The following is a 14,521-nucleotide window of genomic DNA, read 5'->3' on the forward strand; positions in this document are numbered from 1 at the left end:
CGAATTCGAAGGTCAAAATTACGAAAAAAACCATAACTAAACTAGGTACTAACTCCCTGTGCCAAATGAAACAATTTTTCAGTGTCAAAATTAGCATCAGCCCTGAGGACGGGAAAGTCACTATAGTAGCTCGACCGTCCATCACCACTTCACATATGAGTATTCTTCAATATTAAACACACATATTACGCGTTTTCTATAGAAAATACTGAGCAATGAAAAAATCCAAATCCTCGTTCTCTAAAGGTTAATTTTGAAGTATTAGTTCCTTTGTTTTAAAATAAATAGCAAAAAAATTCATTTTATGAGTGAAACTTAAAAGTTTTATAATATATCTATTTTTTAGTGAATCTACCAAATCATAATATGAACTAAGATATCACTATTGACATTTAACTTACCATCATCATTAGGCTCTTCGATCATGGTTTGTTCCTGAAATTTGAATCAAAGATAGGCGATATTAATGTCATTGATCTTTATATTGATATTAATATCATTAATTTATCACGTAGAAAATAAAATATTTATTTCTTATATATACTCTTTTCGATCTTTTACATTTATAACCTATATAAATTTGATTGAAAATAGTTTTCTCAAATTAATAATTCGTATATGATTAGAACATATTTCTTTTTCTTATTCTCTAAGTATTATAACCTTACTCCTCATTTTATGGCCTGGTTATATTCTTGAATAAATAAATAAATAGGCAAAATTTTTTTCTTGGTACCCTTTTCATAATTTGGATTATATTGTTACGTTTACGTATGATGAGCAAAATATGCAAATAACACAAACTTAGAACTTTATTAAAAGGCAGACGTGATGCTTCCAATTTGATGCTCAGATGTCAACTAACTAAACAACAACAATAATATTTACTATTTATTTACTAATAACAATAATATTTACTATTTTATATTGCCGTGGATACAAACGTACGAATTAGATATTATAAATCGCATTCGTAACAATATTTTCTGTGATTCTCAGATTTCCGCAGCTAGTATTAGCTAATATCTCACTTACTTGTTTCCTCACAGCTTCTTCTACTCCCTTTCTTAAGCTCAAATTCACCCTAAGTTTAAATATGCACAAAAATTTCCTCAACTACCTTGTATACTCTGCAGTTAGCGTTTTTAAAATCTTTGTTTGCTAATTTTCTTCTATTTCTATACCTTATTCTAGCCCATTGCTCTTTAACCGAACGCAGATACCCCCATTATTTTAGTATTTATCCCGTCCTATGTTTAAGTTCTATAGTTTATATACGAGGGTGGTCCGATAAGTACTTAACCTACAAAAGAAAAACGAAAATTTTGGAAAAGTGGCGTTTTATTTTTCAACATAGTCTCCTTTTAGTTCGATACACTTGGCCCAGCGATGCTCCAACTTCTTTAACCCGTCTGAAAAATACGTTTCCTCGAGGTCTGAAAAGTAGGCTTCCGTGGCAGCGATTACCTCCTCATTAGACTCAAATTTCTGCCTGGCGAGTGACTTTTTCAAGTTTGGAAAGAAAAAGAAGTCGCACGGGGCTGAATCTGGAGAATACGGTGGATGGGCAGCAGTTCATAGCCTAATTCGATCAATTTGGCCATGGTGACGGCGGAGGTGTGAGCCGGTGCGTTGTCATGGTGGAAGAGCACTTTTTTCTTCGCCAAATGGGGCCGTTTTTTCTGCAATTCGACGTCAAATCGGCCCAGTAATTCGGCATAGTACAGCCCTATGACCGTTTTGCCCCTCTCCAGGTAGTCAATGTAGATCACACCTTGTGAATCCCAGAAATCGGTGGCCATCACCTTTCCGGCCGATGGGGCAGTCTTCGCCTTCTTCGGAGCACTTTCGCCGGATAAAGTCCACTGTTTCGACTGTACCTTGGTCTCTGGTGTATACCAGTGGATCCATGTTTCGTCTACTGTCACGAAACGACGCAGAAACTCCTTCGGATTGCGCTTAAACAGCGTCAGACATTGCTCTGAAGTTGTTTCACGGTTGCGCTTGTTGTCCGGAGTTAGCAAACGCGGCACCCTTCGCGCCGACAGCTTTTTCATGCCCAAAATTTTATGAAGGACATGACCCACGCGATCTTTTGAGATGCCCATGATCTTAGCTATCTCGTGCACCTTCAATCGTCGATCTGCCAATACGAGATCGTGAATTTCTGTCACGTTATCCTCCGTGGTAGCCGTTTTCGGAGCACCTGGACGTGGCTCTTCAAAATTCGACGTGCGACCACGTTGAAACTCGTAAACCAATTTTCGACGGTCGTCATCGAAGGAGAAGAGTCACCGTACACAGCATCCAAGCACTTTTTGATTTCGCTGCGCGATTTCCCTTCCAAAAACAAGAATCGAATCACCGACCGATACTGCTCTTTTTCCATTTTTCAAAAATCAACGGACACACTTGCTTTCACACGCTCTCAAAATTAAAGTACAACTCCAATCCGGCTGAAATCTTGACAGTAACCATCGAGAAGGTTGTACTACGTGATAGAATATTTCTTTTGCGAGAATAGCGCCATCGGGCGGTGAGGCTGAGTACTTATCGGACCACCCTCGTACTCTACAGTACACTGAGTTATATATTTTATCACATATGTTTATTAGTTCTACTGCCAACTAATCCATTAAAATATTATTTAATTTCTTCGATCTATTCTTCTGTTTGTCCTGCATTTTATTGATTCCACGTGATTTCTTTCTTAACCATTACAAAAGTACTCTTTAATTTTTTCTCCATTTCGTTGAATATACGTTTATCAGGATTCGAATTTCCGCTTTTAAATATATTTTTAGCCATCTATCGTTGCTTATTCTTAGTATAAATTTAAAATGGTTTATTGCTCATATTTTGCCTGTAGATTTACGCTGGTTCTGTTGACTATTATTTCCTAAATATAGTTTGGTGTATTTTTATCTAGTCCTATTACTATATTCATTTATTTTTGTTGTTGCACCTTTTCAATTTTATCCCATTTAGACCATCCTAAGATTTTCACACCTTATCTACCTTTATTAAAAAATCCATTAAGTGTAATATTTTCCCTAGCCTTTCTCTATTTTTGTTCTTTCGTGGTAGCTCAGATAAAAATTATCGCTGTGCATATTTTCACTGCTATTTTACTAATGTGCATATTGTAAATTTTCTTGTATAAATAAAAAACTCGATTATTTGAATTCACTCATTACGTTTATTTGTTTATTATTATAATTCTACACGTTCATTTTCTTGAAGACACTCTTAGTAGATAAGCAATGTATGTTTCTAGCCACTTCGTGGGGAGGTTCAGGTGGCTTGAAACATACATAGAGGTTTGCGCATGCGCGCGCGCGCACTGCGTACACATCGTGGGTGGTTATGGAGTGGGTGGTGCCTCCCGACAACCCCCCAGAATGGTTTCTTGACCTAGTCGCGACCCCCCAGAGCCCCCCCTTATTAGTCAATAATATAATGATAAATATTATTATATAGACTGTCAAAGTAGATTTCTCCTATAGAGGTTGTCAAGATAGATCGCTGTAGAAGTAGGTAAAGCGCTTACTATGCTATGCTAGCTAGGTGTGAGCTCTCGGAGAGGGACCAGCATCTCTAGCTTGGTAAGCTAATATACCGGCTAAGCGAATACACTGTATAGCGTGGATGCTACTCTCTCTCTCTCTCTTTCGATTTTAAGAACCTTTCAACCACTGGCATCACCTTGCATTCTCTCTGATAACGCTACACCTCATGCTAAGAGTCTAAAGTCCAATCGATGTTACTTTTTCAATGAAAATGCGCTCTAGCAGCGTGAGCTTCCCTTCTTTTTTTTCAGGGACCGTATGCTTTTCCTATTGTATAAGATATACTTGTATAGTTTGAGACTACTCTTAGTTATCTTAATGCTTTTTTTTACTTAAAGATAAGGTTTTTAAGTTAGCTTCTTGTTGAGTTGCAATAACAATCGACCACATGTTGAGCGTGTAAAACGAAATCGATGTTCCTCTTCCTTTAAATATCTTTTTGCAATTTGACTAGTTTCTTTTTGAGAGCAGAAAATATCCTGATTTTCCAGAAAATCTTTTCCAGAGTCAATCGTTCGCCAGTTCTCAACGAAAATAAACCGCGTTCTTTTAAGTTTCTACTTACTAAAAGTAATTTTACTTATTAAAAGAAATTTTTATTGTGTCTTTTTTTTCTATGTTTTATTGTGAAATTTTCGTGACTTTTTTTGTGAAGCGTTCTCCGTGCTGCGCTCTCCTGATTCGCAGTGTTTACGTTCTACCACGTGTATCTGGTAAAAATGCCATGTTATTTTCAAGTAATACTTGTTCTTGCCCAAGTTTTAGATAAAGTTTAATATAAGAAGGGCGCAGAGTAGTGTATAGCGATTTTATCAAAAGACGCAGCATAATTTCAAGAAGATAAATTTCACCGCTTAACCCACTCCATCGTCCAAAACATTCTTGAGTATTGTTCAGCAAGAAAGAGTCATCTCTCGTAATAATGCTATTGTTATAGATACTATCGAAGGTAAAACCATTCAAGAATATGTTATGGTTTTCGCGAAAGGTCGTACCTTCCAAACAAATCCTGTACGTGTCACGCATCAGCCAAAGCCGTATTTGCTTCTACTTGGAAAAAGTCGCAAATATAGACAGCTTGGTTGAAAAGGGAACAAAGCTACAGATCGATGATCAAACATTGAAAATCAGGCTTCTAACCTCCAAAGCTATAAAAATATTAATTTCTAATGTACAACCATGTACACCCAACTACCTTATTATAGAAGAACTACGTAAAATAGATATAATTCCTGTTTCTCAGCTGAGTACAATCAAAGCAGAAATTCACATTCCTGAGCTTGGTCACTACTCAGTTTTCGAAAACAAATGTTTATCAAACAAGACAATATCGATAAAATTCGAAGTCAACTGAAAATTACGCACGAAGAAGTCAACTACTATATTCATCTGTACACGAACAAAATGATGTGCTTCCAATGCAACGAACAAGGACATCTCGCCAAATCTTGCTCGATCAACACCACTGCCATGCACAAATCACAAAATACTCTCAACTCTGCTGTCCCTGTTCGCAACTTACAAGACATCCTCTACTCTCAAGAAAACTTAGAAATTCTCTAATTGAAAAAGATACTTCATTGCAAGAGAATGACAAATTCAAAACTCCGTCACTTAAAAATAACACCAAAAAACGCCCGCTATCAACTTTCACAGTGATAGCTAATGAAAAAAGTGATGAAAATTCACCTTTCCACCAATTAAAGAATGACAAACTCAGCGAGCCTAAGCATAAAAAAAATAAAGTAACAAATAAAATTGATTTCAACACTCATCTTGAGCCGGCGCGCTAATTCATTGAGCAGAAGGAAAATGGATTTCCGCTTGAATACAACACGTTTCTCAAATTCCTGAAATTTCCGTACCGTAACATGCGCGATACAGCTACTCTATACACAAACGACATAGATGCCCTCACTAATATGCTTTCTCAGATACATACCCACATTGATAACCGACCTGCCAAATCCAGAATCACTCGCATTCGTAACCTGCTGAACAAGAATAACGACAATGAAAATACCTTATCTACTGACGAAGATCACAGTGTTAGTGCGAATTAAATGGAGGTTTTTTATATCAACAATGACTTTGAGGATTCCCAAAGCTCAAATAATTTGAAAAAAAAATAACGGTAAAGTTTAAAGTTTTGCCTCAAAATATAATTTAATATTGATATATTATGAGCTCAAAAGTAAATAATATATAATTAAAGATTTTATTTTGGAATCCTTGTAGTATAGTCCAACGACAATCCGAATTACTCAATATTGTAAAAGACATTGCCATACTACTCTGCGTGGAATCGTGGCACAATCTTGATAAACGACTGCAAATATCCGGTTATACTACTTTTAGAAAAGATCGTATTAGCTCGCCTGGGGGAAGAATTTTATATCTAGTTAAGAAAGATCTATCATTCAAAGAGATAACTTCGTGTATAGTACAAAATGAAAAATTTGAGATTACCGGCATTCGACTTCTTAATACTAATTCGAATATCGACATAGTTACTTGCAATAGAATTTCGGGAGATGCTCTGACTGAAATTGAATGGAATGAGATCGTTAATTCGATAAACAACAACCAACCCCACGCGATTCTTTCAGGAGATTTCAATGCTCATAATATCAAGTGGAACTGCGAAAAGACCGATAAAAATAGAGAAAGATTAGAGCATAGCATCGACACATACCAATTATTTTTATACAACGATAACTTATTGACACATTTTGAGAAAAGTACTGGTAAATAATCAAATATAGATTTAGTATTATCTACAATACCATTGGTAGACAAAGTAAACGTCTCAGTAGAAGACGAAACATTTGGTTCGGATCACTATCCTATCATTGTCGAGATTGATAGGACGAAACAATCATATGAAAAAAAAACCTTTAAACTTAAGTCAATTAGTACTCATTGGAGTAAATTCCATGATGATTTCATTGACAAATTCGATCAAAACTTTGTGACTTACGAGTACGACAATCTTTCTCCGGCAAAAAAATATGATTTATTTATCAATGTTATTTCTGACTCTATTAAAGAAGCAACGCAAAAAAATCATTAATAAAGACAAACAGCTTATTACAAAACCTGCTCCTTGGTGGGACTCTGAGTGTGACAAAATCAAAAGACTCCGCCGAGCTTCTTTCAAAAAATGGAATTTTTCGAAAAAAACTTGTAGATTTGATTGATTACCATAAAAACTGCGCCATAGCTAAGAGAACTTTTAAACCAAAAAAATCGAACTTACTTCAAAACATTTGCTAACTCCATTAACTTATCTACAAATAAATCATTCATCTGGAATAAATGTAAAGTGCTTAAAAATAACTGGTGCAATACTATCTACACCAATGAGAATGATACTGAAAAGACGAGATTACAAAGCATTATATGTTTAGAAAAATTGAGCCGCCCGCCAAAAGTACTCTAAATATCTTCCATCGTGTCTCAAAAACGAAGTGCTTGACAGCCATTTCTCTTTTGTAGAATTTAGTAGAGTTTTAGATTCTAGAGGTAACTCAGCTTCTTCAGGCTTATAGTAGATGGAATTGATTACGAAGTGCTAAAAAAAATTCCTATCAAATATAAACTCGAACTTCTTGATATTTTTAACACAATGTATCAGGAAAGTGACTATCCACAAGCATGGAAACATGCATTTAGTCATTTAATTGTGACGAGAGCAAGCGTTGCATTTGTTCTCGTCGGAATTTTCCCCAATTCCCCCCCTCTCTCGGCAAGGCATGGTGACCAGCGTTAGGCGCATTTAAGAATGCGTCTAATGCATGGTTTTGTTTCAGCCGACGGAGATTGCCGAGCGAGGCCAAGCAGGTCCGAAGCTGTTACGCTGACGACAGTATAGAGGAGTTGCCCAGCGACGACCAGCAACATCGTGCGCAGGACGCAGCCAGGCCTCCCGTTCCAGCATCAAAGGTCAAGTCACGCAAGTTAATCTTTCTCTCTCTCTCTCTCTCTCTCTCTCTCTCTCTCTCTCTCTCTCTCTCTCTCTTTAACGAGGGCACTGAGCGTAATTATAAACGTTAGGTAGGTAGCAAGGCGTGCACACACCGGCTACATACCTTAATTACGGTCGATGTCATAAATCGCTCAAAGAGAAATCGTCCAGGCGATCCCTCGCCGGGCGACTTTCTCTTTTAGCTAACTAGCCTAAGTCGGTTTGTCGTCAAGGCGGTCATCTGCCGGGCGACGCGCGTTGTATTTCGTATAGATATGTAAGCGCGATTAGTTGGTTAAGTAGTTCTCCATTGTTCTTTAGTGTTACGACGTGTTCGCAACACCGTAGTGTTTATTAGATTAAGAGTCGGTAAAAGCTGATTTTATGAGTTCATTTTGTAATGCGGTTTATTATTATGCGGTTATTCATGTACGGTTTTGAAATATAAGTGTAAATTGATTTTGATTTGATTTAATTAGATTTGTTTAAATGCGAATTTGTGTTTTGTGTATAATTCCCTAACCATCTTCATTTCTTTGCCTTCTCCCCCTTCCCGTCTCAATTGCTATGAGCGAGTGCGCCTCACTTGCTCACCTAAAAAAATGGTTAACGAACGAGCTTTCATTATATAATAAGTAAACACGATCGTAATGATGTTAGGCCTATAGCTCTTACTTCGTGTACTTGTAAATTTTTTGAGGCACTAGTCAATCAGAGATTAGAGTGGTTCTTGGAGCATGAAAAACTGTTGCCTTCTTCACAATCAGGCTTTCGCAAAAATAGATCTTGTAATAATTTAACTCAATTAATTTACATTATAGATGAAGCTTTAAATAATAAAAAAGAAGTACTTACCGCCTTCCTCGATATATCTGATGCATTTAATATCGTTCTTTCAGATCTTTTATTAGATAAATTAACTAAACTCAAATGCTCCGAAAAAATCATAAAGTTCACGAAATTTCTCACTTTTGAAAGATATATTCACACAAACGTTGAAGGATATGAATCAATTAGAGTCAATAAAGGGGTTCCTGAAGGAGGAGTGCTGAGTCCGCTGTTTTATATCATATACACTACCGAAATTGCTACCGGCCTGCAGAGAGATAGCGTTACTATATTCGAGTTTGCCGACGAAATTGCAGTCACATCAATATCATCCTCGGAGACGAACAGTCTACTCGTACTACAAAGAACCATAGAAACGATACGACTTAGACTACTATCACTCAACTTGGAAATTTCTCAAAAATAAAAAACTGTTTTTGTCCACTTTAATAAAAAAAAAATTCATCCTGGTTACACTGCAATAAAAATTAATGACCGTGAAATCATCTCCGCTGACTCCGCTCGCTTTTTTGGACTGATATTTGATTACAAAATGACATTTACGCCACATGTAAACAAAATTATAAGCAAATGTACCTCATTAACTAATATTATCAAATTTCTATGTGGTACATGGTAGGGAACCGATCCTAGCATACTGCTGTCGTTATACAAGAGCGTCGTCCGTTCATCTATCGAGTATGCCAGTTTCATATATTTCCCCAATAACAAATAAAACAAATAATATATATTATGATTACATAATGTCTTGTTAATTTTAAACTGATTTTTTAACATCACCACTAATGGAATTATATTGTACAATACTATCGTGTAATATTAAGCAGTAGGCCGCAGTATCTTCAGGAAAATCGGTCCGAGTTTCAAATTCTAGGCGAACATCGACTGGTGCGCTTCTTAATGTTTCATTTTATTTGGAGCAGTCTATAACTATTAGCAGTACTTTATTAATGAAATCTTTTTTATTGAGTAATAGCTCGTTTTCTTTACCATAGTAAGCGTTTCGAAAATTAGTATATGTTTGCGCCGTTTGCGCTTCAAGGATAAGAGAGAGTGTATGCATGTGTAAAACGATGCTTCGAGAGCAGAAAATATAAAACAACCAACGATGGTCCGCAAATCATCACGAATGCCGCGCCGGCCTGTCTGACGTCTGTTAGGAATGAGTGCGATTAGAGGATTTCGAGCACTTTTGTCCGTTCGCCTTAACAACCCGCGTTGCATATGTCTTTCGTCTGTTAAACAGCTCGAATTGTTGTCCGCTATTTATGATGTTTTCCAAAAATATAAGAGCGAAACACATGTGCGTAATCCGAGCAATTCTCAGTCTCAGCACGCCTGGGGAAACCCAAATTGCTTGATGACCGATGTGCGCCATAAAATCGCTGGTTTCTGATTCGCCCACAGGGAATGAACCCAGAGAGTAGGGAGGAGTTTTCCGTGCTTCTCTCGGTTCCCTCGATGCCAAATCGAGTATTGTTAGTGAGTTCCGTTTGAACATTCAACAGCTAAGCACGGCGAACTCTGTTTATCCTTGCCGGTTCGTCTCTCGCTAAGTTCCGCGCCGCGCCTGCATCAACTAAAGGTGTCTTGGACGACACCGCCACTTCTTAGTTCTACAACTCTGTAGGTGTGAGTGTGCGCGAGCGCCGAGTTGCTCCTGAACTGTTGTTGGGTAATCACCGAGTGACGAAAACTGTGTGTTCTGAGAGTGATCGAGCGTGGTTTTGTCATCAAAGGGGTTGAGTGTGTGATCATCATCGATAGTAAGGGCCAAATGCGTTGGCTGGCGACGTCTGCGCGTCCCTGAGGTGTTGCCCAGGATTCAACTCTGCCCATCAGCTCGGCAACTTAGGTGTTACCGCAGTACGTGTGTGTGCCCGAGACGTCGGGGCTGCGATGCGCCCGTGTGTGTGTGGGGCAACACCTTCCTTCCAAATCACCTGCGAGGACGAGTAAGTGTAAAATTTACCTGAATGGCCATTCAAGCGTGCGAAGCGTCATAGGCTCTGCGAGCCTCAATTGACCACTGATATATATCACTGATATATATATGTATATATACGAGTATATACATATAATTATTTTATGGCTCTCTCTACCTGCATTTACTGTGCCAATGTTTTTTATGCCGACTAAATATAACGCATTCTCATTCATTTTTTTCTTGAATAAATTACAATTAATAGTTACATTAAATCTCAGCGTATCTATTATAAACTGCACACACCTTCTCATCCTAATCTTGAACTCCCTTTTGTTTGTTATTTTATGAGACTTTTAATTATCATCTTATTTATTAGCATTGAAACTAAACAGTATACATATTGTAGAGAACAGCATACTGATTTTAATTGTTGTTCAAATTCAGATTTCCATATGAATAGCATTGTGAATTGAGAAATAGCTTCACATTACTAATATTACAATGATCAGAATTACTAGAATTAACGCTCGCTGAAATTATACGTTTAGTTTAAAAAGCTAACATAACAAAGCGAGGCTTTTCCAATTGATTGGAAGTCTTAACACTCCAAACATGCTTTGTGTACGAGGTAATTTTGGATACTCATACATTTCCCAAGTATGATAACTCATTGTAATTGCACGATCTCGTCCAGTCTAATTAAGTAATTTGATTTTTTCTTTGTCCGTAACAATTCAACCTTAGTTAAAGTAATTTTTTATTTTTCTGGAGCAGGATTTTCTATTAGAGTACTTAAAATAGCAATCAAATCATCTCTTCATCTTGTGAGAATAAGTTCATGCTTGATATTGACTACAATTTTCCGATAATTTTCAGCAAAGCTCATTAATATACTGAGAGCAATACTCACATCAAAATAACCTAGAGCATTACCTATCAAAACTTCGTTGTTATCACCATTCTAACCGGCATTTTCAGCGATAAAGCTTTAACATAGATTGTGTGAAAGCCAATTTTTGGAAAATAATGTATTTCGGGTACGAATGATGTTTCCGAGAGACTTCATGTCAGTGTATACTACATGACCGATTCATATCAAACAATAGTCATTCTTTGAGTAAGTATTTTTTTATACTAGTCGTCTCTTCTATAGTTTGTTCAAAACAAATTTAAAAAAGATGGCCGCAATTGTACGTATTAAAATCTTGATATCTAATATAATTATATGTGATTCTACTAACTTTGAGATAAAGCAATAGATCTAGAGGTGGATGCAGATTACCAAAACTATCAAAATACATAACCTCATTACCTTTCTTTTTATATACCACCAAATGAGTACCTGTTCCACTTTCTTCATGTAATATACAATAGCTGTCTCTTAATATCGCGGTCCATCGACTGGCACAGTATTACGCATGAAAACACCTCGAAAATTCGGAATTTTTAGTATTTTAGCATATTTTCTTATATCGTGATCTGTCAGTGCTCGATTAGGTAAAGTTATTTCGAGCTTGTTTTTTTAAACCTTTTCCACTTGAATATGGTTTCAGATGAAGACCATAACCTTTACGATGTGGTTTCAAATAAAGTCCTTTGCCAAGAGCAATAGCTTCCATAGTTTTATTGTGTCTATGAGCTTCTTTCAATTAATTTTGAGTGGCCTTAACACTAATAACGACTTTTAAAGCAGCTCCTCCGGCTAGAGCTTCAGTGACGATCAACGCGGTAAATAATGAAATTAAAAAAGGGAGAGCTCCACCTACTTTACTAGGAATTGGTAGAATACGAGGCATATTTATGTTTTTTCTACCTCCAGCCTTCTTCACAGCTTCTTTGACGCCTTTTATAGTCAAACGAATGACAAAGAGTGATCTATTACTAGGTTCAACATATATCGAGGCAGCGTTAATAATTTTTGTCAATGTAATTGATAGACTTTTACTTTTTACAGGTGTCTTTCGTCGTCGTCGTCTTTGTTGTTATTCTTGACGGTTTGTAATCCCTTGCCTCGATTCTTTTCACGTTTCACAATTTTCCCATATCAAGTTTATATTAACTTTCATTATGTTGACTACAGCAACCGCAGCAACTTTCTCACCAAAACTATTATCTTTGCTCGCACTTTATCCAAAGCCTATGTAGCTAGCATTTTGTTGGCTTCGTTTTTCGCGTCAATGTTTTTTTGATTCTGAGAATAAGCAATCTCGTGATCTTTACAAGTAGCGACTAGAAGATTTTTTCCAGGATCACTTCGAGCAAGTCGTTTTTTTAATGTAATTTCCGGCCCGCAATACCGAAAACCAAGCAAATGAGCTTCGAATGGCAAGTTATTGATGATCTTATTCACTAACAAGGTAACCACCCCAACCCGACCTCACCGATTTGAATGATTTTGGGATATATTATAGTACTTGAAAAAAAATTAGATAGGTGATTTTTTTTATAGGCCCATAAGGGCTTTTAAAGGGTAAAATCAACCCCTAAAATCAGTTTTTTCAATATTCTCAGCATCAAATGAATATTTTTCAGTAAACTCAACGTTAAAAAATTTCTTATAAAAAGGCGCTTTTAAGGACATAACATTTATACCGAAGGGTTGCAACCCCCTTTTTAATAGGGGTAAACACACTATTTTTTGTACTGTTTTACGACATGTAATATAGTAAATCAGCTCGAGTGATTTACAAATCGCAATGATAATGAGAAAATACCAAAATTAAATTGACGTGTTTCCGGATTTAAAAAAAAAATGTTTAAAGGGTGTTTCACCCCCTAGAAACCACCCCCGTCAAACTATCAGCAAGTTAATCCACCTAACCCTGGGATAAACAAGTTTAGTCGTTTGTTATTTCTTGAAATAATTCAATCCTATGCATGAGCGAGCTACCTCAACTAACCAACCTGCCTCTAACCCACCAAAACCCCATAAACCACCCTTACCGAACCACATGTAGGCTAACCCACCTAATCCTAGGAAAAGCAACTTTAGTCGTTTGTTATTTCTTGAAATAATTGAATTTTACACCATAAGTGAGTTATACCAGCTGAATCACATACCTCTTATCCAACTACCCCTAACCTATCTAACCCCCACCCTTATAAACCACTCTTACTGAACCACATGCGGGCTAACCTTATATAAATAGCGAAAAATAAATGTATTTCTTGAATAACATTCATGTTGCATAACAATATGTCCCAAGTATTACAAATTTTATAATAATTATTATTTTCTTTTCATTATAAATACAAAAAAGATAAAAATAATTAATATCGGCTTATAAATATACGATTTAAGAATAAAATAAATTATAAATAATTATTAACTATTTCGTTTTTTCGAAATTAATAATAACAGTTATAGTATCAGTTTTTTTTTAAATATTATTTGCATTGTATTACATATCGCTGTGTATAAAAGAGTAATAATAATAGTTATTATTTTTTAAACGTAAAGTTAATTCGTAATAAAGAAAAATAACAAGTAATAACAGTTAAAAATGATTAATTTCAAAAGTGGAAGTTTAATATAGTTATTATTTCTTTTTTAATCATTTACAATTTGTCAATGAGAAAAGAAATTATAACAAATAATTGATTATATTAATAGTTATAAATAGTTATTATAGTCTCAATTCCTATACTTATAAATTGTTTATTTTTTCAATTTTCACTTGTGGTTTAAGTTACTTTTTGTTGGTACTTTACTTTGCTGTACACTTTATCTTATTTACAATTTTGTCTTATCAATGGCTCGAAGAAGATAAGTTATATCAAATCTACGCCCCTTACGATAATAAGACATCCGATACATATTTCATATTCATAGTAGTTGAAGAAAAGTCAAGTATTTAAAAAGTTAAAGTTTTTTTATACTGCTCGATTTATAAATAAACTTATTTCTATATTACATACAAATTTCCCGAACACGAAAATATAGTATATAACAAGAAGAAAAGTTTTTGTCTACTACGTAAGTATTTATGTCACTTATCATATATAATTTTATTCAAATATTTTGATTTGTAAACATGTGAAATATAACTGTTAAAAACGTATGATCGAACTCTATCTATAGACTACATTTTCTTTTGTCTTTTGTAAAATTATTCAACTGCAAAAAAGAGTATTTATATCTTAATTTTGTTTTAGATTAAAACATGAAGATCAATCCTTTGAACGTAGTCAAAGTTTACAAATACCAGA

At 35.6% G+C, this 14,521-nt stretch overlaps 1 protein-coding gene across 4 annotated transcripts in view; it reads right to left on the reverse strand.

Annotated features, from left to right (window-relative positions):
- The window catches only part of LOC131667620 (sorbitol dehydrogenase-like), a 918,386-nt gene that overhangs the window by 788,818 nt on the left and 115,047 nt on the right, over nucleotides 1-14,521 (reverse strand). For 3 of the 4 annotated variants that reach the window (XM_058941163.1, XM_058941169.1, XM_058941178.1), the window contains exon 2: nucleotides 402-435. The exons of the other annotated variant lie outside the window; for it this stretch is intronic. In XM_058941163.1, the coding sequence (XP_058797146.1) occupies nucleotides 402-435 (34 nt within the window). The remainder of the gene's footprint in view (nucleotides 1-401; nucleotides 436-14,521) is intronic. 4 annotated transcript variants of the gene reach the window in all.

Source organism: Phymastichus coffea, unplaced genomic scaffold (assembly GCF_024137745.1).
Source record: "Phymastichus coffea isolate CEN01 unplaced genomic scaffold, Cenicafe_Pcof_1.1 PCOF00005, whole genome shotgun sequence".
Classification (NCBI taxonomy): Eukaryota; Metazoa; Arthropoda; class Insecta; order Hymenoptera; family Eulophidae; genus Phymastichus; species Phymastichus coffea.